Consider the following 27,266-nt stretch of genomic DNA (forward strand, 5'->3'; position numbering starts at 1 on the left):
GCAGGCGAGACAGCTCCACCTAGGGCACCTGTGTGAAGTACCTGGGAGGGGTGGTTCACCAACAAAAATAGGAGTGCTGCTGCCAAAGAAAGGGGGAAATGGATGTCAGAGCACGAAAAAGCAACACACGTCCACTCCACCACACCGTGCTGTTCAATCCTGCCAGCTTTTCATACCATCCTTCAGGTCACTGTGAAGGTGATACATGTAGGTGTTAAAGAGCTCCTGCTTTAACATGGCAGAGGAGAGAAGGCAAGGGACCTGAACCAGGAAAAACCAGGGGTTTGAACCTCCTCTTTCTCCCTTCCCACCTGTGCTAGGCATTTTCCCTTTGCCTTCCCAGACCCCACCCTTTGCCCTCCTCTGCCTTGGTCTGTGTCCCAGGAGGCTGCCCCATCTGGGCTGCATCAGTGGGCTCACTTGACCTCTAGCTTCTGCTTGGGTTTTGTCAGTGGAGGCACCAGCAAGAGATTGAAGGGCAGAGGGATATGTATTCCCCTTGGCTCCTTTTTCCCAAGTCACTGGGACTTGGCTGCATCCTTCTACCACCCACCCCTGTCTGGAGCCCTTCCCTACAATCATGCCGCCTCTCTCCAGGCCCTGTAACTGCTCTCTCCATTTGCCCCTTAGGCCTAGGATGGTCAGATCTCTCCCCACTGCTATGCCCAGAAAGCCCTACCCTCCTTTGTTCATTTCCCTTACCTTGCCCGAACCACTGTAAAATGTCCTTTCACTAAACTGTTCCCAATTACCTCCATCTAACAGTGCCATCTGTTCCCTGCAGGGACCCTGATTTGATATCCCAGCTAGGTGCCTTCCAGAAAATAATTCCACTTCGGGGAAGCTTAGTTCTCACAATAGAGAATGAGGATAATCGTACTTACATCTCAAGGTCATTATGGGATAACATCTTTGGAGCCCAGCACTACCTGTAGACACAGCTGTCTCCTTCGCTAGACTGTGGGCTCCTCTGGGTCCACAGACCTCACTTTTATTCATCTGTCAGTCAGCAGCATGTAGCACCGAGTGTGGTACCCTCTGTGTGCCCAGCAAATATAATTTTATGTATCATCAATCTCTTCTTGGCCCTTCTTTCTCCCCTTTGGTCCTGAAAAATAGATGAGAAAAATAAAGTGGTATTGACATTGATCCCTGATGTCTACCAATCCCAAAAGCTGGTCCTTCATGTCATAAGTTATATTTTTGACATGTTGTAAAAGGAAACTGATTTTGTCACATACAATCTATGTGCTTGCTTTAGGAAGAACCCTGCCAAGGAGGGATGCCATTTAAACATGGTGGTCCTGTACCAATATTATACTGTTTTTGTATTTCAGAGCAGTACTCTGGATTCATTGGTTTCACCTTGCTTAGGGGCTCCAGCCATTAAAACTTTTTAAAGCAGAAGAAGATGGTGTGCCACTCCCACAAGGATGGGCATACACTGGTTTCAACATGCCTCCAGTGTTCTAGGGTCCAACACTATGGAAGATGCTCTCCTCATCCCCACAGGGCTCTCTGCCTCTACCCCAGGCAAAGGCTTCCTATGGCCGAGGAGTAGGAATAGGTCCTAACTTGCCTTCCAGCTCACCCTCTATGCCTCTTTCCACGCAGTCTCTGCCCCAGCCAAACTGAGTTCAAAACCTTTTCCCAAACACCATGGACACTCTCGCTCTTGCATGGCTTTGTCCTCTCCCTGGAATGTCATCCTCCTCATCCTTTGTCCAGTGAAAGAAATATGCCCCCTCTTTCAAATGTCAGCTCTTCTACAAGACTCTCTGTGATTTCCCCATAACAGAATAAATTCCTTCCTTCTCTACACTCCCCTAATTGCACACATATACCATGCATTACAATTTGTTGCAAGGAGTCTGCCTCCCTCAACAGATGATCATAATGTCATATCTACTATGGGCCTACTGCTGCAGAAATGTCTTGTTTAATTCTCTTAACTCTTCAAAGTAGATCTCTAGACCACAAATGCCATGACTACAGAGACCATCCAGTAAGTGGGGTTTATGTTTGTTTGTTTGGGGTAGGTTTTGTTTGATTTTGTTTTGGTGCTTTGGCTTTTCTCTTTTATTTTTTGAGGTGGTGGTTTTTTATTGTTTTGCTTTCTTTTTTGGTGGGTGGGGCAGGGGGGTGTTTCCTTTCAGTCTTATACCTCCAATGCCTGCACTGGCACTTAGCAAGCATTCAATGAGTACTTGCTGAATGAATGAAAGTTAGTGTTATTTTTACATAGGAGAACACTCAAAAGCACAGACATGAATGAACTTGCCCATGGTCATGCAGCTAATCAGTGACAGCTGAAGCACATCTAGGCTCTCACACTGTGCCCAGCTTATACCTGGTGGGCAAGAGCCACATCTCATTCGTCTTTGTTTCACCAATGGCAGGGACTTAGTATGGCACTCAGTAAGCGCAAATAAAAGCATGGAGAAGGAATAAATGAATATTTGGTTATTACAAATCCCAAAAGATTATCATTTGATGACAGCCAATAGAAAAGGTAGAGTAACAGATAAATTCTATCACATGTCTGTAGAAATCAATGTTCTCATTTATGACATAGGCATTTTTGTATAGTAGGAGAAAAGTATATTTGCCTAATTGTCTTAGATAGAATAGACTTTTAAAATAGCCCCCTCCCCTCATTTTATATTACTCTTGGCACGACTTCCTCCTGGAAGTCTGCATGTAAATCAGATGTTTGCAGAGCCAATTGACTTAAATATCATAGTGACTCTCGCTTTTTCAAAAAACACTACTGCATATCTTTTGGGGAGATGAAGACTGCTTCAATAAAATGAAATCGCCTCCGAATTTGTATCACGCAGGGGCCCAGCAGGTGTTACAAAACTTTGTTCAAATGTTTTAACTTAAGAGGTTTTAATGAAGGGACCGAGATGTGGCTACGGTTAATGGCAACTACAGGAGACTAGCAGCTGCAGGAAGCTGCTACTACCTCTGGGTCTTAAGGGACAAGAAGAAGAGAGTGGCTCACAGAATCCAGGAGAGCTGAAGTCGGGGCAGAGGGCCAACCTGACAGGAAGTGAGGTCATGGAAGAGCTGAGCCTAAGGTGCTGAAGCAAGGAGGGCGAGAGGAAGAAATACCCTGACATCTCTCTTCTTCTGCCAGTAACCTTCACTGACCAAATGCTACTGGAAACCAGAAGGCAAGAGAGCCCAGGTGAGGTGATTGGTAGAGCTCAGCCGCCTCGGCCCAGAGAAGAACGGAGGGCAGGGGAGGGGGAGGATGCAGAGAATAACCTGCGGGGTCCACCCCTTTTGCATCCACCCCACATCTATCTTGCCCCTCACTCGAGTGAAGAAACTCTCATCCCCAGCATTGCTGAGACACAGAGTCCCATAAACTGTCGTGTCATGTCATGATGTCAACACAGTCACACTCTCACCTGGAGCCTAAAGTGTAATGTGCCCTTCACATGAGGTAGCAGAATAAAGGTGAGAGGAAAAGGAAAATATAACCAATTAGATAAGACAAGCATAGGCTGGGCATAGTGGGTCGCGCCTGTAATCCTAACACTTTGGGAGCTGAGGCGAGAGTTCAAGCCCAGTGAGTTCAAGGCCACAGTGAGCTATGATCACACCACTACACTCCAGCCTGGGTGACAGGGCGAGAGCCTGTCTCTAAAACAAAACAACAACAAAAAAAGACAAGCATAACAGCTACAGTCCGCACTGCAGTAGCTGCTCATGGAACAGAAGTCAACGGTCAGAGCTTCCTTCTTCCACCGCCCATTCGCCCTTCTCCTGACCCTCATTTCCACAGGATCTGAGCCCTTGTGATCCTGTATTTACTGAGCCGTCAGAGTTTTCCCTAACCGTTACTATTGTGTATTAGAGTGCTAAGAAGTGACCCACTGAGTCCTCTAGGCCAGTGGTTCCCAACCTTTTTGGCACCAGGGACCATTTTCATGGAAGACAATTTTTCCACGGACTGGGGAGGGGGCGGTTCTGGATGATTCAAGCACATTACATTTATTGTACACTTTATTTCCACTATTATTACATTGTAATATACAATGAAATTATTATACAACTCACCATTGGTTGGGAATCCCTGCTCTAAGCTCTAGACATGGTTTTCCTTGGCATTGGTGGATAACAGTAACCTAATTTCCCTTGATGATTAAGGTCAATCGCTCCAGTCAATACAGTTACCATCTTGTCTGTCTGTTGGTTCAGTGGCCATGAGGAGCTTAAAATGACTAGTTTTCAGCTTAAAATGACTAGTTTTCAGCTTCAAATTTAATGGAACACATTTGTGTTCCCAGGTGGAAACCAGGACCTCCAAATGCACCAAACCAAGCTTTCAGGAATGGGAACCCAAAATGCTGTAAGTAGGTTATTAGATGTCTAAAAGTAAGATGGGATTGTGCCCGTCCTCCCCTTCATTCCAAGACCATGTGTTCTGAATATAGGGGAAACAACACTACATTTACCACATTTTGCAAGACAGTACTCCCAAATTTTTAGGGTGTTATTTTCTAGCTGGTCTTTAGAAGGTCATTCTACAGTTCTATAGCGTAAAGCTTCTGAGTGATGGGTAACACAGCAAAATCAGCTAATTTTGTCAGCAAGAGCCTGACCCTATACTTCCTTTGCCACAAAGTGAATTTCTTGGTTATTTAGAGGTGATATTGAGTGGGATACTAAGACAACCAAGGCCCCTCCAGACTGCACAGTGGCAGCTGTGTTAAAAACCAGCCAGCTATGTCTCCAGTCCCGATTCTCATTTACATGGAAGAAGAACGTTCTAAAATCCTAAAGTCTCTCTGTTCTTTTTCTCCCCTGTGGCCCTCATGCAACCTTCAGGAGGCAGAATGGTACCATAGAAAGAGCATGAGCTTTGGAGTCCAAAGGCCTGGATTCAAATCCCAGCTCTGTGACTTGTGAACTGTGTAACTCTGAGCAAGTTACCTAATGTACAGTTTCCTTGTGAATAAAATAGGAATATTTTAAATACCTACCCTGTAGGGTTTTGAGGTACATAAACCAATGTAGATAAAAGTCAATCACACAATAGACAAGAAAGGTTACTGCCTTCCTCCTGCCTTCAAACTAAATGCCACATCTGAAGCATCAATTATGGAAATGGTTTGTCACAAAACACATGCCTTGGGTAAATTCACAAAATCTCACCAAATGAACTTTCTCTGGGCTCGGGCTTGCTGCCCTGATGATGTTCATACCATGATTTTATAAGCAAAATCTACAGCTCTTAAGCTTTCCAATGCTTCATCTTTGACTGTCACACAGGGATGATTCAATGTTCTGTCTCAATATTTCTAAATCCGCAAGTTTTGTGCAAGGCAAAATCCCTTCTCTGGGCTTGAGTCCAGTTTTCTCAGAAGATCTTTTTTTTTTTTTTTATAATCCCAAAACTTACAAATCATCCTCTGTGGTCTAATTCAACCCTTGGCTCCAGTACACACATGAGCACATAAGACTGGAGAGGCATAGGGGACTGATGGGTGAAGGAGAGGGCAAGTCTTTGTGTGTGACCTAGTCTCTGGATACTTCTCCTACATGGACGGTTTACGCTATCAGGATTATTGTTTGCAAGCAACAGAAATCGACCCTGGCTTATGCAAAGATTTTATTGGAAGACTATCAGGGCACATAGTATCAGCAAGGAGCTAAAGAAACAGGCTTGGAAAACAGTTAGGAATTGGAAAAGCCCCAGAGGACCAGCAGCAAGGACCACAGCAAAGCCCCCACAACAGGACTCACCCATGGTGGGCACCTCCCCCCTCACCAGTGCCGGCAGGAATGCCCTCTGACGCAGAAGCAACAGCCTCCTTCTGTCGCTTCCCCAGAAGACTGCGTGATCAGTCAATCTGAAGTCACATGCCTGCCTCTGGCAGGGAGTGAGAAAATCTGGTCCCTTTAGGTCCTATATTTGGAAGTGATCAAAATCCCCACCAAGACTACACACAGTGAGGTATCCCCTTAAATCAGGGGGCTAGCAGAAAAGGGAGCCTAACCAGATGGTATAATAGTAATATAAATTTTCACCATGTGTTGACTTATTTGTTGATTTTAGGTAATTTCATTCTTTGCTTATTTTTGTAAAAGAAAAATTGTTATAACTTACTGGTAGTGAGAAATAGCACAGTATATATATTTATAATATTTTTGAGGCGTTTGGAAATGGAATATGTATAGGAACATGTTTCGGAGTGCTGTAACCACTGGCAGGAAAAAAACAATTTATTCAAGATGGATCAGATAGGTGAGAGCAAGAAGAAAAGATCACTTCTGAATGTTATTCCAAACCGAGTTCCTGCCTCTTCCTCTGGGCAGGCCTGGGCAGTTAGGAGGAAGTCCTTCCAGCAACACAGGCAATCTTCCCGGGGGCAGAGGAAGCACAGAACTTGTTCTGTTCTTGGCCCTAAAACCAGTGAAAGTGAGGTCTCACTCAGAACAATGAGACTCCTTGACGCTTCCCTTTCCTCATCCCTCCCATCTGAGCAGTCATCCAGTCAGTCCTGCGGCATTTGCCCCCTAAACATGTCTCAAGCCTGTTTTCCAGCTATTCATTGCTCTTGTGGCTCTGCTGCTCACCAACTGCTGTCTGGGAACAGTGACATCCTTCCCATTGGTGTTTCACCTCCTGTCATGTACTTCTATCCCTCTCTCCATCCCCCGAGAGATACCTACCTACAGCACTATCTACCGGCTAGTATTCCCTGGTGTACAGCTCATCCGTGGCTCCCACTCCTTCAGATAAAACCAAAGCTTTCTGCCGACCTACACGGAGCCCTCTGTGATGCCACCCTTGCCCACCTCCCCATGGCCAGCTGTCCTCTCACTCTGCCTCTCATTCTATCCTTCACCACGCCCCATGCTGCTCCTCTCCTCTCTGCCTTTGTTCCTGCTGTCTCCTCCACCTGGAAGGCCCACCCACTTCCACCCTTACCTGCATTCGCTTGATCAGTTCCTACCCATCCTTTAAGACCTAGCTTACAACCAACTCCATGGAGCCTCTTCTGACTATTCCAGACTGGTTAGGTGCTTTATCCTCACGGGTGTCCCAATAATGCCCTGTACTTCCTCTCTCACTGCACATGTCACGTGGTTTTTATATGTCTCTCTCTCTCTCCTGATGGCCTATACACTCGCTGAGAGTAAGTGTTCACCTCTGTGTTCCCAAAGCTGCCTTAGAAGAGCACCGGGAACATAGCAAGGGCGTGACGTGTCCCTGTTGAGACAATGAATGAGTGATGCTCTACAATAAATGTTACCACCTATAAAGTGCTCAGAAACAGAACTTAAAGATAAGCACTCCTTTTGCTTAGTTGACAAAGGAGGGAAAAATTCTAAGATATGCACCATCTCTTCAATAAATACACAGCTTAAAGACATTTAGCAAAGGTTTTATGGCATGCCATTTTTAGCAAAGCAGATGTTTAAAAGACTAAATTATTTCTTAAATTATTATCAACAGTAAGCCCTGCTTGAAAATATTATGTCCCTTAGGGGACTGAATATCTTAGGCTGTAGTTGGAATGAAAGAGAAGATGAACATTCTGTACTGATTTTTAAATGACTTTCTTCCTCCTGAAATGAATGTACTGTTTAAAAGAAATCATGGGTTTGTTTTATTTTTATTTTTATTGAATCATCTGAGAGAAGCAGTAAAATGGTTTGCTGTAGCCACAATTGTTAGCAGTAAAATGGTTTGCAGTTCATGTAGCCACAATTGTTAGGCCACAGCTTAGAAATTCAATGCCACATATGCTGAGGTCTCATGTGTGCCAGGCATCCAGTATACAGCAGGGAAGAGAGTACATCTCCAGACTTTGCTTCCTGTGGGAAAACGTCACAGGTACGACAGGGAGAAATAGACAAACCACCCAAGACAAAGGACACGAAAGAATTGTGTTTTCCTCTTTCCCAATGAAAAATTGCAATGGTTGTTAATAATCATCCTCCAATCAATGATGTCAAAGAATCACACAACCATCTCTGTAACACATGTGTGTACGTAAATGTGAAAACAGAATGCCAAACAGCTTAAATGATCTCTCCAGGACTCAACAAATCAGGAGGTGACTCATACAAGGAAACAGACTTAGCATGACTCACTAAACACTTCTCCAATCACTAGAGTCGACCAGTTAAAACATGCAATGATGACAAAAAATAGTCAAAAAATAAAAAGCAGCAGATCGGCGTGTAATCTAATGGAAAAGTAAGGACTTACAGCACCTGATGTTTCAAATCTGTTGTTTCTCAGGATCCTGTTTGACTTTGAAGAGTAACCTTTTTAGGGGCTCAAGTACCTGTTATTATTTTTCTTGTATTCTTTGGACCAAACTCGTTTGATGAGAAGTCCTGATAAATTTCAGTCACTGAAATGTGTAAATCAGAAGATTTGAATTTTACTTCAAAATCTACGTGACTCAGCCAGACGCAGGGACTCACACCTGTAATCCTAGCACTCTGGGAGGCTGAAGCAGGAGGATCACTTGAGGTCAGTAGTTTGAGACCAGCCTGAGCAAGAGTGAGACCCCGTCTCTACTAAAAATAGAAAAAATTAGCCAGGCAACTAAAAATAGGAAAAAAAAAAAAATTAGTTGGGCATGGTGGCACTTGCCTGTAGTCCCAGCTACTTGGGGGGCTGAGGCAGGAGGATCACTTGAGCCCAGGAGTCTGAGGTTGCTGTGAGCTAGGCTGATGCCACAGCACTCAAGCCTGGGTAACAGAGTGAGACTCTGTTTGAGACTCTGTCTCGAAAATAAAATAAAATAAAACAAAATTTGGCCGGGCGCGGTGGCTCACGCCTGTAATCCTAGCACTCTGGGAGGCCGAGGCGGGTGGATCGCTCGAGGTCAGGAGTTCGAGACCAGCCTGAGCAAGAGTGAGACCCCGTCTCTACTAAAAATAGAAAGAAATTATATGGACAACTAAAATATATATATACAAAAAATTAGCCGGGCATGGTGGCGCATGCCTGTAGTCCCAGCTACTCGGGAGGCTGAGGCAGGAGGATCGCTTGAGCCCAGGAGTTTGAGGTTGCTGTGAGCTAGGCTGACGCCACGGCACTCACTCTAGCCCGGGCAACAGAGTGAGACTCTGTCTCAAAACAAAAAAAAATAAAAAAATAAAAAAATAAAAAAAAAAAAACACAAAATTTACATTTCTCAGAAACATTGGTTGGTACAGTAAGAGTAATGGAATATTCTAATCCTGTTGGTTTGGTCTCATGGTGCCCAATTTCCAGGACTGCTACTAACTAGTTCTGTGTTCCTTGGTGTCTCTCTTCTTTGGGCTGTTAGCCTTTTCATGGGTAAAGGAGGGATTAGACTAGATCACCTCTAAGGTCTATTCTGATTTTTAAGCAGTGTTTTGAGTAAGTTATTAACATATCTGAGCCTCAGTCTCCTCATCTATAAAATGGGTATAAAACACCTCCTGTGCAAAGTTACGTGAACATTATTGACAGTAAGTAAACCACTAGACACAATATCTAGATGAATGTCTGTCCAAGCTATTTTTGTATATGAGAAATCTCAGAACTAAAATTTGCTACTCAGCCATTCAAGATACCATTTGAAGGATTCTCGATAAGCTGGTTTTAACCAATTTTAGGCACTAATGGTGTACTGAGAGCTTTGCATCCATAACAAATTTAACATACAAATTAACTGTAATAAATTTAACATCCTTACTTTAAAATCATTTTTTTTAAAGAGACACTAGAAGTTTGGCCTGTTGGTGTGAATGTTGTGGTTTCATTCATTTCCTTAAATTATACAAAAGTTAGCAGCCTTGTCTTCAAATCCTTTTTGCTACTTATTAAAAGAAAAATAAGAATTTTCATTAAAACTGAGCAACTGGGCTATGAAAGGAGGAGGATTATAGCAAAATGCCTTTGACCCTCTCTCAAAAACAGAACCAGGCCCACATTTGAGGAATGCCAAATGATTCTCATTAAAGTAATGAGCATATTTTCAGTGACATGTGTCTGACCAACTTTAATTTAGTTGGCAGGACTTGCAGCAGCCAGAGACCCAAAAATAACACACAGCTGGCACTTCCTGCTCACACACCTAACAGACGTAGTTCACGCTGTTTCAGGGAGGCCCCACCCTAGACAGACACAGGGTGGAAGGTCATATGCAAATTGTTGTGACATTAAACATACATTCCTTACGACAACACTAACAGGATGAATTTTATACACTGAGTTCCTCTAGCTCCTCCTTTACAAAATTCACTCTAACTTGAACAAAGCTGGTTGATTCCCGCCTCTGCCTCAACCGACAAGCTAAAGTTATTTTTAACTTACAACTACTGCTGATAAGTATTTTTCACCAAAAAAATAATAATACTCTTTCAGAAAGAGAAACTGTGTAAAAACAAAATACCATTGCATTTCAGTGAGAAGTCGTCAGACCCTCAGCCAAAGCTATAAACAAGTGTCATTTTGGTTTAGAAGCAACAATGTGCTTCATATTTACCAAGATTTTCACAGTCCTTATCTGCAGTTTCTCTGAAAAGTCTCAAGGAAAGGGTCAGCCTAAATTTGTGCTGTGTGTACCTCTGTAGTCTTCTACATTTTATAAGAATAAGGTCCACTTCCATAGTTAAAGTGCAATAAGTATTAATAGTAACTAATAAAATGCAAGTTATCATTTCATTATACTGTTACTCCAATGGACACGTTTTCCCACATCTGGAAATTAGCTGAATGAGCTATGCTCCATGCCCTCAAAACATACAGTTCAATGGGGAAGATGGACGTGGACTCAACCAAGTAAAAGATGGAGGTGCAAACATTACATAAAGATAACAATAACATTACCATTGACATTGGCACTGTTATAAGCACTTCATACATGTTATCTCAAGAAATCCTCAAAATACCCCTTAAGTTATCATTATTACCATTTTACAAATGAAGAAAGTGTGGCACAGAGAGGTTAAGAGACTTGCCCAAGATCACACAGCTTTTTAAGTAGGGAACCATGATTTGAACCCAGTCAATTTGGTTCCAGTCAGAGTTACAGATGGACCTGGGTACCAGTTTGAGTTTCACCACATACTTGCTGGGTGATCTTAGGCAGACTAACTTTTCTGAGCCTAAGTTTCCTCATCTATAAAATAGGAATAACAATTTCTAGCTCATAGATTTGTGAGGAGTATTAAACAAGATTGTTTGCAAAGTGCCTGGCACCATGTCTTTAGCACAGAACTATCAGTAGAATAGGACATTAAAACTTTTTTTTCTAAGATGCCACCTTTTGATCACCATCTCTATTTGCCTCACCCGCTGGTAAGGCACCACTATCAGAGAATGCAACAGAGGCTCCCAGCCCTCCCTCCTCCACACCTGCTATGTCACTGAAGTAATAAGATGTCAGTAGGTGAAGACGTGGGAATAACAACCTTCTAGCTCAGTTCAACATTTGTTGATTTATTGATTGCCTGCCATGTACCAAGCACTGTACTAGACACTGTGGTACTAAACCACTAAGACACAGCCCTACCATCAGGGAGCTCACAGCCCCACAGAGAAGAAGCACACACGAAAAATCAAGTACCCAGCATGCAATCTGGGCAATCTGTTGTACAAAGCTGTACAGGAGGGACAGCAGCTAAGTGCCCATGCAATGGAACACACAAGCCACGGTACTCACATTGTATGCACTGCCGAAACCATTAGGCCATACTGGGTCCTAGCCAGCCTGTGCCTTGTGACGTGCCCTTGAGTATCCACCTGCTTCTATATCTTCAGCCTGAAGCTGTAACACTGATACTTTGCCTTTGGTGATTCTCAAATGCTCTGCTTTGAAAAGGGTCCAAATTACAGAGTCTTTGCAAAGTCAAGCCAGCATCTGAAGTGAAGGTAACTGCTCTGGACACAGCCTAGCACATTCTTTATTTTGAGGGGCCCAGCATTACAAGGCCTCTTAGTAGAAACCATGCACTTAAAGAAATGTCAAGTTAGATTTTTTTTTTATGGTGGGGGAAATCTAAAGTAGTCAATCAAACTTCAGAAGAAGACTGAGTTAAGATATGACAGCCATAATTCTTTTTTTTTTTTTTTTTGAGGAAGAGAGAGCTGAAGGACTAGAAACAAATACTGAGACTTCCTGAAATTACTTCTTAGCCAAAAGTACAAGGACCAAAAAAAAAAATGTGATTTCCTACTTGAGCTTGAATTTTAGAAGTTAAAAACTTTTACCAACTTTCAGCCACTCAACCCTTTGTAGTGGTCAACCATCAACACAATAATGCTGTGTAACAAAAAGACCACAAAAATCTCAGTGGCATTCAGCAAGAAACATTTATTACTTGCTGGTACATCTATGGAGCAACTGGGCAATCTGCTCCATGTGTCACATCCTGGGACACATAATGTCACTTAAGCCACTCTAAGAGTAGTGGCTACATAAGGTTTGCTCTTTTCATGGAACTGGTAGACACACCAGAGGTCAAGCCCAACCAAGCAAATACATACATCATATACTCTGCTCATATCACATCACATCCACCAGCAGCCCATTGGCCAAAGCAAATCACATGGCCAAGCCCAATGTCAAAAATCAGAAAAGTACACATCACCCACCTAGAGACCATGGCAAAGACATGGGTGCATAACACTACTAAAGAGGAAGGAAAAATTCTTACTAATACTACAAATCTATCACAGTTTCTAAATAATCCTAAAAGGTAGGCAATAATGGCCCCATTTTTTGTTGACAGTTGAGTAAATGAAGCTCCAGGGGTTTAAGTCTTTCATCCAAAGTCGGGCAGGCAGCATACTGCTCTAGCAGAATTAGAATTCAAATCTTCTACCTTCTAGCCCTCTGTAGTTTCTACAGGGATGTACCTTACTGATACATACATAACTAGTCTGCATCTTTAATAATCACTTCCCTTATTTAGGCTTCCTTGTAGATATTTCTTTCCAACAAAGACCAGAGCCAACATTTTCTGATTCGTTAGCATGATCACAGGCTTTAACATTTGTTTGGGACCTTTTGCAGTGTTTTTACAAGCTATTTTTTACTACTACAACACTAATAAATTATTTATGGTGGGAAACCTAAATCTGAAAACCCTGGCTACTTGAAAACAAGCTTTATTAAAAGCATCTCTTCCCTGTCCCACATGTGGCCTCACAGGGCACACACAATTTCTTTCCCTACTCTGAGTGTTAAAGATGACAGAATCAGTGACAGAAGCGATTGATGGCTGCAGAGAAAGCGATATGGAAGAATCAAGTTTGAAGCTAATTCTTGAGCTCGGCAATTTTACTCTGGGCTGCCGCTGCCCTGTGCAAACTAATTGTCAACGGATCAGGCCGTAAAGCATCATAACTAGAGGTGCTGAAGGGCAAGAAGGCACCCGGATGCCAGCAGCCTCCCATATCCACTCACTTATTCACACAACAAATAGCTGTGGAAGGACTCGGGCCTGGCAGCGGACTAGGGCTGAAAAGCGGCTGGAACCAGACGGACCAGCTCTCCTGGAGTTTACATGCTGCAGAAAGGGGTAGATTGTTATCAACAACAACAAAGTAAAAGCAAACAGGGTATTTTCAGATCGTACTAGGGTTGTACTAAGAAACTAGCCTTGTGGCCCCAGGTACGTCGCTGGCTTAACCCCTCCCTGGGGCCCTCGCCCCCTCCTCTGGAAATGGGGTAACTCCCACACTGGCTTAGGGAAGTGAGGGCGCCGCCTGCGCACTGTCTGCATTCAGCGGTCCTTTAGTCCCCATCCCTCGGCAGCGACCCGGAGCCTCTCTCTCTTCACTCTCAGCAAAATGAAAACAAAACTCCTGGCTTGATATTCCCGGAGACGACTCAATAGACGAGAGAATGCCTAACTGAGGGAAGGGGAGGAGGGTACAGTGGTGTCTCAAAACAAAAACCCAGCCCCGACAAAGTCCTAGAGCGAGGTTTGGACAGGAGCTGGCCTGGGAGCCCCCTACCCTGCTAGCTGGTGGCGCTGTGCGGGGCCAGGTGACGTGGACGCTGGCGCTGCTAGCTTAGGGTGCTCGGGGTGGGTTGGGGGGCTCTTTGCTCTCCACTTCCACCCTGCGGGGACCAGATGCCACCCTGGCCTCCCTCTCCTCATTCCTTTGCCACCCCTGAGGCTAACTGCGGATTCTTACTGACAGCTTCAGGGCGGGGTGGGGTGAGAGGCTGTCCCTTGTCCCCGCCCCTCTCCAACCCCCGCACCCTAGAACCAGGTTTGGGCAGAGACGCCCCTGGCCGCGCTGAGCACAGCGCCCCCGGAGGCCGATCTGGCTGCGGAGGTGGATCCTGACAGCGCGGGGGCAGGAGGTGGCCTGGCCCTCCTCCGCACGCCCGCCCCGCAGTGACCCAGACGCCGCTCGGGCCTCCTCCCTGCCCCTCGCCAGCCCGGGAGCCGCAGGAGAAGCCCGGGGCCTTGCTCTCGGGCCGCGGCAGCTGCGCCCTGGGGTCGGGGAGGGCGCGCGGAGGTGCCAGGGGCGGACGGGCGAGGGGAGACCCGGCCTGGCAGCGCCGCTTCAAGTTTCCACCCGCGCGCGGTTGTGCAACCAGGACAGGAGCGGGAGCCGCGGGCGCCTCGGAAAACAAGCCGAGTCCATAAACAAAGCCACGTGGCCTGAGGGCCGGGGGGGGGGGGGGGCGGGCTAAGAGCAGGCGGCTCTTCCGGCAACAAAGAGCCGCGGCCAGCGGCGGGGGATAAATACTGCAGCTGGGACAGCCAGCAGCGCAGCACTCCAGGGAGCCAGCCGCGCCGCGCGACCCTCCCCAGCGCCAGCGACCCTGCGAGCGCAGGGTGCCCCGCTCTGTTCCCCCAGACCCGCAACCCTCCGCGCCAGTCCCTGCATCCATCCCCGTCGCGGGCCCCAGCTCCCCGATCATCCGCCCCGGGCGGCGTGTCCCCGAGGCCGCCAGGCCGGTCCCGTCCTTCAGTCAGTTCTGACCGTCGGTCGCGTCCGCTCGCGGTGCCATGCCATTCCTCGGGCAGGACTGGCGGTCCCCTGGGCAGAGCTGGGTGAAGACGGCCGACGGCTGGAAGCGCTTCCTGGATGAGAAGAGCGGCAGCTTTGTGAGCGACCTCAGCAGGTGAGGGGCCCGCCACCAACTTCCAGCCCCGCAAGACCGACCCGGGCTGGTCTGGGGGGCGCAGGGCAGGTGAATGAAGGGCAGGCAAGGCCCGGACAGGGTAAAGAAGGAGCCACACCAGGGGGATGGGAGCGATTGCTTGGATTTCTGCAGAGGTCGCTAGAGCACGGAGATAGGGAATTTGGTTTCTCTTATCGGTCAAGGTCAGCGTCTCCAAGTGGACACGACTCCTTACAGAACACCTGGTCCCTCTGAGAATCTCATGACAATTACAGATCTTGTCCCCAAATGCTCAAATTTAAGCACAGAACTTTAGGGGGTCCCCACCTTAAAGACACCGGAGTGGCGCAGTTTGCGCGGGTGGCGGCGCGGAGGAGTGAGCCGAGCGCCCTTCGCCGCCGCGGTGACGAGGCTCAGAGCGCCCAAGCGCGGGGGGCACAAGGCGGTGGCGGAGCTGGACGCGAGTGCTGCCCGTAGAGCCCCCAGGCCCCTCCCACGCACTGGCGACCCCTGAGTGGCCAGGGCCGATGAGTAACCGGGAAGGGGCCGCCGCGCTCGCGGGGCTGACCCGCCGAGCGGTGGAGAGTGGGGGCGGCAGAGATGCCGGGCATGGAAGGGAGGCGGGGGATGAAACCAGTCTCTCTGCTTCTGGGAGGACCAAGCACTTGCACCTGTCTCCCCCGTGGCCCTTTCCGTCAGTCTTCTTTGTACAGTGAGCGCGTTCCCGTTTCAAGAGGTACCTGTCAGCTGTGGGAAGCCTGCCTGGCTCAGGTGAACCTGTGGGTTTGAAGTGTCACCCGAGCTCTGTCAGCCTGGTGGAAAATCTGAGGTCGCCTGAGCTCTCTGCTCGACTTGACTAATGACACAAGCGCCAGCTAATGGTTAGGTGGTCTGGAATCTGTCAGCCCCTGCCCTGACAGTTGACTGCCAGAGACTCAGTGAGGAGGGCGATGAAAGTGGGTCCAGAGGGGACTGGTGCAGCCGGGGTCACCCCGGGGTGCCTTTTCCTGCCGCCTTTGGTTAAAACCACTGGCCCCTGCACCCTTAAATTGACTTCAGTGGAGAGTTTCTGTAACTGGGCCAGGTTCCCACTTACTGAGATTTACCAGTGGTTGTTTGGATGAAGCCTTGGCAATAAATTGTAAGAAAACTATCAAGAAAATATGGTTATTTTGGCAGCTTGACCTCCAGAACCTCCATTTGTTTCTAGTTTGTAATGCATCAAGTTCCTTTTGTCTCCAATGAAAAGAAAGAAATTATTTAATCCTGGGGTCTGTCAGAAGAGACACGAGCATAATTAACCTTTATGTTAGACATACTTGGAGGCAGTCCCCGGGGAGTTTTGGGAGCACTATAAAGAATTCTTATTTACAGAAAATCAAATAATTTATTTACAGAAAGATAAAAAGACCAACTGCTCTTGACAGACTATATCTCTTAGTGACTCTAGTTACCAATTATGCCTAAATTATTCTCCCTCAACAAAATGAGAAGCTTCCTTCCTTCCTCCTTGTTCCTAAGGAACGATGATCTAATATTTTGGTACTTTATTTCTGTATAAAAGTCCAGATTCTTTCTAGGTAGGTACAGCAATGGTCACAGTGGCTCTCCCAAATATAATTGTACGGTGCTCCTCAGTGGGGAGCAGAGGACTGGGTTCAACAGGAGAGGATTTGAAAAGAAGAGTTGTGTTAATACTCACTCTACAGCAGCTCCAGGAGATAAACTGGTATAACTCTCCTTTAGAAATTAATAGTGGTATCTCTCTCGCCACAGTATGGAAGGCCTGCAAATGGTTTTAACTTACCACAGAGGTGCAGACTAGGCTGGGATCAGGTAGCTTCCTCCCTCCTTGTGCCCCTCATAAGCCTCTTTTCTTTCCTTCCATTCCACACCTGAGCTGGAGCTGTCACACTCATCATCACTACCACAAATGGTGATCAGCAAGCACCTGTGGTCCTTTGAGTCAGAGTTTAGGAATCCTTTGGTAGCCACCTAGCAAAGCAGCTGGCTGCTTGTTTGCAGGGTATTTTTTTTTTCCAGTAATTGTAAACAGTCTCTTCCCTACTTAGCATAAGAAGTCTGCCAACTTCTTAAAAGTAGTTGGCCTTCTGAGGTCTAGGTTTGTAACCTCAAATATCCTCACTGTTTTCGGTCCTGGTGACATTTCTCTGTGATGTCAGGTTTGGGCTGAGTGCCTGCCCACACAGGTAAAGTTAAATGCCTCTCCTGTTACAAGCAAACAAAAGGCAGGCCCTTAAAGAAGGGGGGCAGTGGCGGGGATTGGGAAGTTAAACAGAGGACTACAGAAGCATGGTAGACTTAACTTTCTCATTCCCCCGTACCATTCTGTGAGCTGCTCAAACAAAAGAGAGGGATGGAGGGTGCATTTGGTGGTTTTCAGCCTGGAGTTATTGTTTAGTATTGACCAAGGCTTGTCTGCACACACACCTACTCTGGACTCTGCTGGCCATTCCATCTGTGGTCCAGGACCCTGTCCTCTTCCAAAAGCAGAATCTTACAAATCCCATCGCAGCCAAGTGCCCAGGACTGAGATCGTAGGAGGATTTATGATAAGCTTAAAGCAGGGCCCCCTCTCAAAACATTGTCATTATATAAAATAGAAGGGGAATGGCAAGTGTTAAATATGGTGGGGCAGGTCAAGAATTCAAGGAAAGAGTTCAGCTTGATCTGGGATGATCCAAGAATACTTCAAGGAAGTGGTAGTTGAGGCACTGGGCACAAAAACCCCCTCCCGGCCCCACCTCCGGGATGAGTAACCTAAACTGCCTGAAACTTGGCCAGTCTTCTCTAAGCCTACACTTCTGTACTCAAAAACTCCCTTGAATGTTGCTTTACTGTATGGACCAGGAAGCAGGAAGTTTACCTTGGTGCCCTAGATAAAAATAATAGTTAAGATTTTATGAGTGCTTACTGTGTGCAAGATACTATTCTATGAGTTTTATACACTAGGTTGTTTGTTTTACTAGAGCATTCTGGGTACTAGCCTTGTGAGTTTGGTGATCTGGATGGGTATTAGAGGAAATTAGCATAGAAATTTCATTGGCTTTAATGGAGTCTATATAACTACAACTAAGCCTTTTGGCAGGTCACTGCTTTCTTAAATGGTTTTTATCGCAAATGAAATGAGAAATAGGGCTTTTTTTTTTCATTCCCTCCTTTATCTGCTGCCAAAATAGTCTCATTTATGGTCTTATTTTGAAATCTTTCCACCTTTTCTAAAGTTATCTTAAAGTATCTTGGTATGTGGTAGTGTGCGGCTTGGGAGAAAGGGGAAGGGGTCTTTTCTTAGTCTAGGCTTGTACTTATAAAAATCAAGATTAGTAAGAAGTGACTATAAAATAGCAACTTGCTGGCTATTATTCAATTTAGCGGAGAAAGCAGCCTTGATGAGATGGTTTTGCTTATTTAAAAAAAAATGCTGCAATTCCTAAATCGTGGTGGTTTTTCTTATTTAAAATTTCAGTTGTAATTTTCCATTGGCTTTGCATTTCCTTGAAATGGACTCAACTGAACTCTCAAAATAGCCTCTAACTGAATATATTATTGCTCAAAAGAACACATATAAGTAGGCAACACAAATAAACCCCATAGACGTTTCCAGGCCCTACCTCCAGAATCCAAAACCTAATGCCAAACGAAAAGTATAGGGTTTCTCTTTGGTTAAAACTTTTCTAATTCTACAATGAGAGAGCATCATCAATTATGTAAAATGTTTCTTAAACTAGCTTTTGAAATGAGTCACTTGGGCTTAAAGCAGGTTATTGTAGCTTCTGTGAGGAAAGCAAGTGCTCAGATTCCTTTGAAGAATGTTTTCAATTAGAAAAGGATAAGATGAAATACAAATATTTTAAATTTCTAAGTTATGGTCACTATCTATGACCCAGGCTCTGAAATTTTTCTGCTGAATTTTAAATGTGTAATTAAGACAGCTTCATTTTATGGCTTTCTATATGTAGAATTTATACTGTAGGTTTTTATCATTTTAGTGGTGTGTGTTTAAAAATAAGCCTTCATATGTTTTTTGCACACAAAATGTTCTAGCTTTGCTTTCTAAAGCTGTTCTCAGCTTTGGTACATCATGGACCATGCAAGTGACCTTCCATCTTTTTTTCTTTTTCTCAACTTTGATTGAAATTTCTTAAGTTAGCCTCAGGGACTCGGAGTTCTGTTCTTTGTTCCACCCGTCTCTTTGTGCTGACATGGGAGCAGATTGACTGATCGGTGATTTTGTACATCTCTAGTCATGCAAGTAGACAAATAAACACTCATATGTTCCACAAGGCCAGGCCCAAAACATTCACCATTGGCTTACTTAAGAAAGCGCCTCTGAGAGAGGATATTTCTGTAGTATTCTCTCTGAAACCTGAAAATATCCTGTTTCCCAGAATGGAAAGGAGAAGCCTAAGTTTATAAAACTTAATAAATGGTATTAAGCATAGCCTTATAAAAGAAGGTTAACAAATGATTGATTATTCATCAGGTTTATCCCAATGGGTCAAGAAAAGCAACACTGAGTATATTGTTGGTGATGTCATGTGTAAGCATTTTAGCAAGATACTTATTATACTATTAATAATTAAAGTACCACTTAAGAGACTATTGTAACAAAAAGATACTGGAAATCGGTTCAAACCCTGTTTTCTCTTCTATCATTCACACAATGCCAAGGGAATATAGAAGTGCAGGTGTATATCATTTTACCCAACAGATGTATGTCAAAAAAAGATACAAATTAAATCACATTTTAAATTCAGCAGAAGAACTCAGAAAGTTAAAGGAGCACAATATATTGGTGATATAGCAAAAACCCTCTAATGTATGTTTTACCGGTTGGCATTATAAATCCTGCCTTACGTACCTCATGGGGGTTGAGGGAGTTGGGGAACCTATCTTCTCATTATACTCCATATTTCTTCTGCATTCCTTCTGCAGAAACTATTCAGATTTACTCTGAAATTGTTACACGGTATAGTAGAATAGCTCATCAGCCCCTCAAATAGCTTAGCCTTGGGAAATATACACCCAAGTTAAACCTGCCCATCCTTCAAAGCCCTGTGAATTAAATAGGTACATTCAATGTCTGTTGAATATAATTATATATAATATATAATAAATATATATTAAATTTATATAATATATAAATTTATATAATAAATTTATGAATTAAGAATTCACCTTGGGCCGGGCGTGGTGGCTCACGCCTGTAATCCTAGCACTCTGGGAGGCCGAGGTGGGCGGATCGTTTGAGCTCAGGAGTTCGAGACCAGCCTGAGCAAGAGCGAGACCCCATCTCTACTAAAAATAGAAAGAAATTATATGGACAGCTAAAAATATATATAGAAAAAATTAGCCGGGCATGGTGGCTCATGCCTGTAGTCCCAGCTACTCGGGAGGCTGAGACAGGAGGATCGCTTGAGCCCAGGAGTTTGAGGTTGCTGTGAGCTAGGCTGACACCACGGCACTCACTCTAGCCTGGGCAACAGAGTGAGACTCTGTCTCAAAAAAAAAAAAAAAAAAAAAAAAAAAAGAATTCACCTTGTTTCAGTTAGGACCCAAGGTCACAATATAATGCCTAGTGTTAGGAACTACATGAAACCTAAGCAACTAGCCCTATATACTAAACATCTCCTAGAAATGGAGTTTCTAAGCCAGATTTTTGTAAATGTAATCACATTTTAAAGACATGATAGTAGCATGAGAGTTAAAAGCAACTTGAGTATACTTTAAGTGGGTGAATTGTATGGTATGTGAAGTATATCTCAATAAAACTGGGTTAAAAAAAGCTGCAGCAGCAGCTTGGGGTAGATGCTTTTGCAAAATGAAGGCATTGTGTTACAGTGATACAAGTAACAACCCCTGCCCCCATTCATCATTTTTGCTTAAAGTAATATTGTAGTGCCCTGCATTGCTCTTAAAGTGACAGTGCTGTGTATCAAATTACAATGGCAGGCACTGTTAGGGAATTCAAAAGAAGTAGAAGCCCCCATCCCTGCCTTCCACACAGACGTCACAATATTCATCCTCAGAGAAAGAAGTCTGTGCCTGTATAGACTTTTTTTTTTTAGTGATTATTTTATTGTTTTATTTTGTTTGAGAAGCATGGATGTTTGTTTGTTTTATAACCCAATAAGTTATTTATAGAAACAGCTCACATTAAAGTATAGCTGTTACAGCTCATCCTCTCTTCTGTTATTCATAGTTACTGCAACAAGGAAGTGTACAATAAGGAGAATCTTTTCAACAGCCTGAACTATGATGTTGCAGCCAAGAAGAGAAAGAAGGACATACTGAATAGCAAAACCAAAACTCAGTGTAAGCTGTTTGTTTTGAACCTAAGAAAAAAGCTATTTGAAGATGGTTATGATTGGTTCTTGGCAGGGAGAGCGGGGAGGGGAGGGATCACACCTTCCATGTTAGACATCTGCCTTAATATTTCACTGTGTCACTGACAGAGGTCACTGGGATCTTTGTACTCAGAAACCTGGCTGTGCATTTTACAAGTGAGATTAGTATGTTCTTTATAGTCTTATTTATAAATTATTTGCTAGTTGAGGTCTTTATTTCCTGCTTGTCACTTGTATTTGACGTAGGTAATATAGTTACTATACAGTGATGTGTTCAGCTGAATCAATTTCAGGGTGTGCTTATATTTTGTACTGTGTTTGAGGCTTTAGAAATAGATTTTCCCCTCTCTCTTTCCTTGTATAAATACTATTAACATTTCTAGATGCTATTTGTAAGTATTAGCAGAGAGTATAAAATTCTATTAATAAACATCAATCATAGATCATTTTAATTTAATCTGTACTCTATGGTTTCCTCATGTTATCTGTTCTACTTTTTATGGCCTTGTATAAGTTTTAGGTTTGGCATTTAAAACAAACTTATACTTGGGTATTAGATTTTCTAAACTTTTGAGCTTTAATATATGAAATCTTACTATTGAAGATTTGGAGTGCTTGAGACAAAGCAAATTATAGCTCCAGTATTTATACACTGCAGAAAGAAAGCATTTGTTTCCTCTTAAATTGTCAGTAGAGTCTTTGTATTTTTTGTCAAAAGTTTTTCAACTTTGGGATAGATGAAGTGAAATGTTTAAAATCTTAGACATTTTATAAACCTTAAAATGGTGTATTTTTTTTGGTCTCTGTAGATTTCCACCAAGAAAAATGGATCTATGTTCACAAAGGAAGCACTAAAGAGGTGAGCATCCATCCATTTATTAAACAGGTGCTTTGCCTTATACGTCCCTGGTGGGGTAGGGGGCAACTGGGCAACAGCATCACTTCAATATGAAGGAAAGTGAGGAGGGAAAAAAAAAGGTATCACTTCAAATCATGATTGTCTCGTTGGGTGTGGGTGGTCGTGGTGGCTGGCGACCTACTACCTAGCCACCATCGGAGTTTGGGGCTACAGAGAGAGACAGAGGCAAGTTACTAGGTGGACTCCCAGTCATTCAGTGAGCTTATGTATATAAAAGTGCTTTATGAAGATTAACATGTCCATCCCAACCGTATTATTACAAAGTCCTGGATTTTGCCTCAGGACAGTACCTCCCTTTTGTTCTAAGATCTCTTCAGACTTCAACTTGTTTAAGTTTTAGCCCTGGGCGGGCTAATCACTAACCCTAGCAGTTTTCAGTGCCTGCTCAACATGGCGTAGGAAGAGACAGGACATTATGATGACTACATTTGTATGGTCCTTCTACGTATATTTCTCCCTGCATAAGCATTTGGTCAGATAACGAGGATACAGGCAGTATGATAGAGTGACAGGATTTCTATCACTGTCAGGGACCTCAGAGAACATCTAGTTCCCTCTGTGATGTGAGACCCGGTAATATACCCGAGACTCCCCAGATACTCACAGCAGAGCAGGAACTAGGAGCCAGGAGCTCTTCACTCCCAACTCCAAGTACAGTCAGAGATAAAAGATCAAAACTTATTTTGCTTCCTCAGGAAGCCTTAAAAACACTTTTAATCGTCACAATGAGGAAAGCATGATTGGTGCAAGGCCAGCTGGTGACACTGTTGATGCAGGTAGGTCTAATTCTCCTCTCAGGAGTATGTTACAGTCACCAACCATCATGACCTTTGACATCATATACCCAACTAGCTCGCAGTCTTTCCTTGATAAGCAACTAATGATTTTCCCAGAGCAGTGTGTGCAGAGAGCAAGGGTCCAAATGGTACAAGTCACGAAAAAAGGGTATTTAACATGTGAGTCACTGACTCGGGCAGCTGCTGGCTGCTCTACCCATCTTGGTGGCTCACAGGGATTCATGAGGGCAGGAAAGAAGCCAGTGGCCCCAGGTTACCTGAGATGGACATCAAGCTTGTTCAGCAAAGTCTGGTTGGATTGGTCCAGCTGGATTGTTCTAACTGAATTCTAACTTGGATGACCTCTGCGTGGCAGGAGTAACTTCTCTGCCTCTGTTTTCACATTCAGCGCCATGGATATTGCACTTTGGGGGAAGCTTTCAACAGACTGGACTTTTCAACTGCCATTCTGGATTCCAGAAGATTTAACTACGTAGTGCGGGTAAGTCTCAAGTGCCCAAAGGCTGGCCCAGACTCTCTCAAGTCGAATCATCTCTTTGGGTTGTCTTGAAGTAAAACTACTAAAACTAACTCTTTAGGAACCTGAGAATTTGGAGTCAAGCAGAAAACAGACTCCTCAACCTCTCTCTTCCCTGATGTGCTTCTTTCAAGTTCTTAGGTGGGTCCTGTTAGGAAGTGCCCGAGGTTGGCCGGGACAAAGGCTGCCACGACGCCTCAGGGAAGTTAGTGAGTTAGTCCCCTCAAGTGAAATTTTACTCTAAGCCCCTTCAGAGCCCACCCCGCGGGTAGATTGGAACATGTTACAGGCAGCACAGGCCCCGGCAGCAACACCAGCAAGAGAGAATTCAGCAGGAAGCCAGCCCTAGAGCACTCTGGCTTGTTTTAAAAACCTTCTGCACCTCTGATCATTCTCACTGTCCTCCCTCCTGTCCTGCTTCAGCTGACTCTGGGTGACTCCAGGGAATTCTTGGTTTAGGCCACAAAACTGGAGGAGTTCAAAACACCTCTGTTTCTTTCCTGGGATTCCCTTCCACCCCAACGTGATAGCGAAATTCAGTCCCACATCTACCTAAAGTTAAAAAAAAAATTTAATGAGCTCTAGCAAAATATTAATGATGAACGTAGTAAAACAAATAAGTTTAACAATGACTTTCAAGTTAATGATTCTTTTTAATTGGGTTATTGTTCCTCCCCATCCACCGAACTCCCATGTGCATTTTTGTCATTGGTTCAGCCTGGGAGGTAGCAGCTGTTTGGGTTTTAGGCTCTGAACTGAGAGGGAATTTTCCCGCTGTGGGTGTTGGTTGGTTGGGTTTTTATTTTCTTTTTCCTGGGTGGTTGTGTTTCTCAGTGCCGTGTCACTGAGTCAGATGATTGCAAAAGCTCAGCCAGAGTGATGACATTTAAGCCCCCTTGAGGCTTGGATCATTCACCTGTCATCTGGGCAGATGCAGGCTTGGCCGTCCAGACTGACCTGATGAAAACCCAGGCCTGCAAGAGACAGGTTAGAAGTTATGAGCTGAGCCTGTGCGGGTGTGAGCAGATCTGGGCACCCTTCAGCTAAGCCCTTATTCCAGTCCAAAAGGGTTGAAAGTAAGAGATCTTCTTAGGTGAAATGTCATGTCATTCAGGGTGACTCTGCCTGTTCAGGGAGGCCACCTGGTCCTGCCAGTGCCTGCAAACTAGCCCAGCCCAGCTGGAAATGGGCCCAGGAAGGTCTGGAAACTTCTGTTGCTAAGAATATAAATAGTTTCCATCTTCTAGGTGTTAGAGGAAGACACCTAGATCTGATATCTTGTTACAAACTGATCATCAAAATGGTCAGTTTTTAGGTGATTTTCCTTCCTACCTACTTTTCCTTTCACAAGAAATAAAGCAAAGGAACAAGGATCATAAGTGAAAATCTATTTCATGCAATTATGTACATTTTCACCTTTTATCCTTTTAATAATCATATGAAGTGTGGATACTTTTTTCTCTACACAGATGGCAGTACAGCCAGGTAAAATGACCTGTCCAAGGTCACAGAGTAACAGAATGAGGATTTGAAACCTGGGCAATCTTAGAGTCTACACTCTTAACTGCTGCAATAAGTTCTATGTGAAGGGAGGATTTGATGTAAATGGCCTGAGGACAGGTCCCAGGTCCAATTTCAAGCTGTTTCAGTCTTTCAAAGACTTGGTTTCCCCCTCTGTAAAGGGACTTACCTCAAATTCGCAGAGTAGCTGTGGAAACTCAGGGGTATGTTATAAATGGAAGTGCTCTGCAGACTAGAATCCACTATGCAAAGTCAGACACTGATACTCACTATTACTCCCTTACCAAAATTATTGTTGATTCCCCCTAAAATGCTTTTTCAATTTAGTTGATAAAAATGTTTTTCTACTTAAACACAGTAATTAACTGGTGAATCTGGCACTTGATTAAGACTCAGCACAGAGAACTTGTGTCTGATAGTATCTAATTGTGAAATATGTCATGAGCACTTTCCCTTCAATAATCTTAAAATGAGAGAAAGTGCTGAATCCTTCCAAAGTCATTCCGTTCAGAAATAGTGGAAAAATCTATTTTGGAAAGGACAATCTTTTTTTCCCCTCTTCACTGTTAGAGTCCTCTGTAATTTGAGAAATAATATGTTATTTTTATAAAGAACTTAAAACATTTTAATGATAGACAGTGTGTTTTGAGGTTTTCCTTCTTAGGAACTCAATATACTTATATATTCTTCTTATCCTTAAACCAACTCTGCAAAGTAGCTTGCCAGGATATTATCCACATCTTATTACTCTGACCTAATGGTGTTTTAATACTACAATGATTGCTGGTTTCACTAAGGAGCTAAACCAATTTTAAGGGTCACTTGGGGGGGAAAAAAGTTTAAACCCTTTAGAGCCAAAGTACATTTTCAGAAAATTTCTGTTCATGCTGGCTGTCATCTTTCAAAAAAGAGACATGCAGAGGTAGTAAAAGACATGGCCGACACCATCTCAGCATTATCATGGTTCTCATTTAGCATGAAAATGTCATGGAATTTTTGGAATCTGAAAATTTTTGACTATAAATTGGAAAGGTTTTTATATAATAACATTCATATGTCATTTAAACTGGCTTCAAGCTACACACATTGTTCTTGTTCCCTCCCCTGCACACTCCCGAGGATTTAACTACCATCCTAGCTGTGGGTTTTAAAGATGATTTAAACTCTTTAGGAGCAGTAACTTACCTATTTGTGGAAGGCGATTTTAAAATTAGTTTACACTACACCTCAAGACCAACACATTTTGGAAATTCCCTTGGGGAGCTGGAGAAGATTCCTGGGACTGGGCCAGTCATGGGGTTAGAAGTTGGTAACCGTGAGGAGGCGCGTGCTGACTAACCAGGGCACGGAGAGGCCAGAGGATAAAGTCTGTCTCTAGCATCAAGTCAACCAGGAGAAAGTTTCAGAGACCACCACCCACTCGATGCTCTTAAGGGAGCCTGTGAACCTACTGCGGCCCAGTGGTTCTCAGCCCTAGCTGCACATTAGAATCACCTGGGAAGCTTGTTAAGCTACATAAGCCCACCTCTAGAGTTTCTGATTTAATTAGTTGAAGATGGTGCCCAGGCATGGCTACTTTTTAAATATCTGCCTGGTGATCCTAATGAGTTCTCAAGTTTGCAAACCGGAAACTACTTTGGAGCCCAAATATTATATTTAGCATAATGAACTTTTAAACAAGGCACACTGAGGAATTAAATTGTAGATATGACTTCTGGGACGTGTACTGTGGTCCATCAGGAATTTAGTGATAGAAAGAAGATAGCCCTCCCACATTCCAGCTCAGAGTTCAAAGCTTATTTTATGTCGTACCTTCTGCAAATCAATCACTTTACCTCTCTAAACTATAAAACCAGGACAATCATACCTGTATTGAAGAATTTTTATGAGAATAAAAAATGTAATAGGAAAATAGAGGCAATGAGTATGAAAATATATAAATTTCAAAATGCAGTGTAACTTATTTTGGGGGAAGGAAGTAGGATTTAAGCATATGCAAGTATCTTTCCTGGGTGATTAAGACCTGAAGTCTCAATTTGTAGG

At 43.9% G+C, this 27,266-nt stretch overlaps 1 protein-coding gene across 2 annotated transcripts in view; it reads left to right on the plus strand.

Annotated features, from left to right (window-relative positions):
• The first annotated feature begins 14,722 nt into the window (after positions 1-14,722).
• FBXO32 (F-box protein 32) overlaps positions 14,723-27,266 on the plus strand; it is a 31,263-nt gene continuing 18,719 nt past the window's right edge. For both annotated transcript variants that reach the window (XM_069466017.1, XM_069466018.1), the window contains exons 1-4: positions 14,723-15,101; positions 21,325-21,437; positions 22,279-22,328; positions 23,574-23,666. In XM_069466017.1, coding sequence (XP_069322118.1) covers positions 14,986-15,101; positions 21,325-21,437; positions 22,279-22,328; positions 23,574-23,666 — 372 coding nt within the window. In that variant the 5' untranslated portion in view covers positions 14,723-14,985. The remainder of the gene's footprint in view (positions 15,102-21,324; positions 21,438-22,278; positions 22,329-23,573; positions 23,667-27,266) is intronic.

Source organism: Eulemur rufifrons, chromosome 3 (genome assembly GCF_041146395.1).
Source record: "Eulemur rufifrons isolate Redbay chromosome 3, OSU_ERuf_1, whole genome shotgun sequence".
NCBI classification, from domain to species: Eukaryota; Metazoa; Chordata; class Mammalia; order Primates; family Lemuridae; genus Eulemur; species Eulemur rufifrons.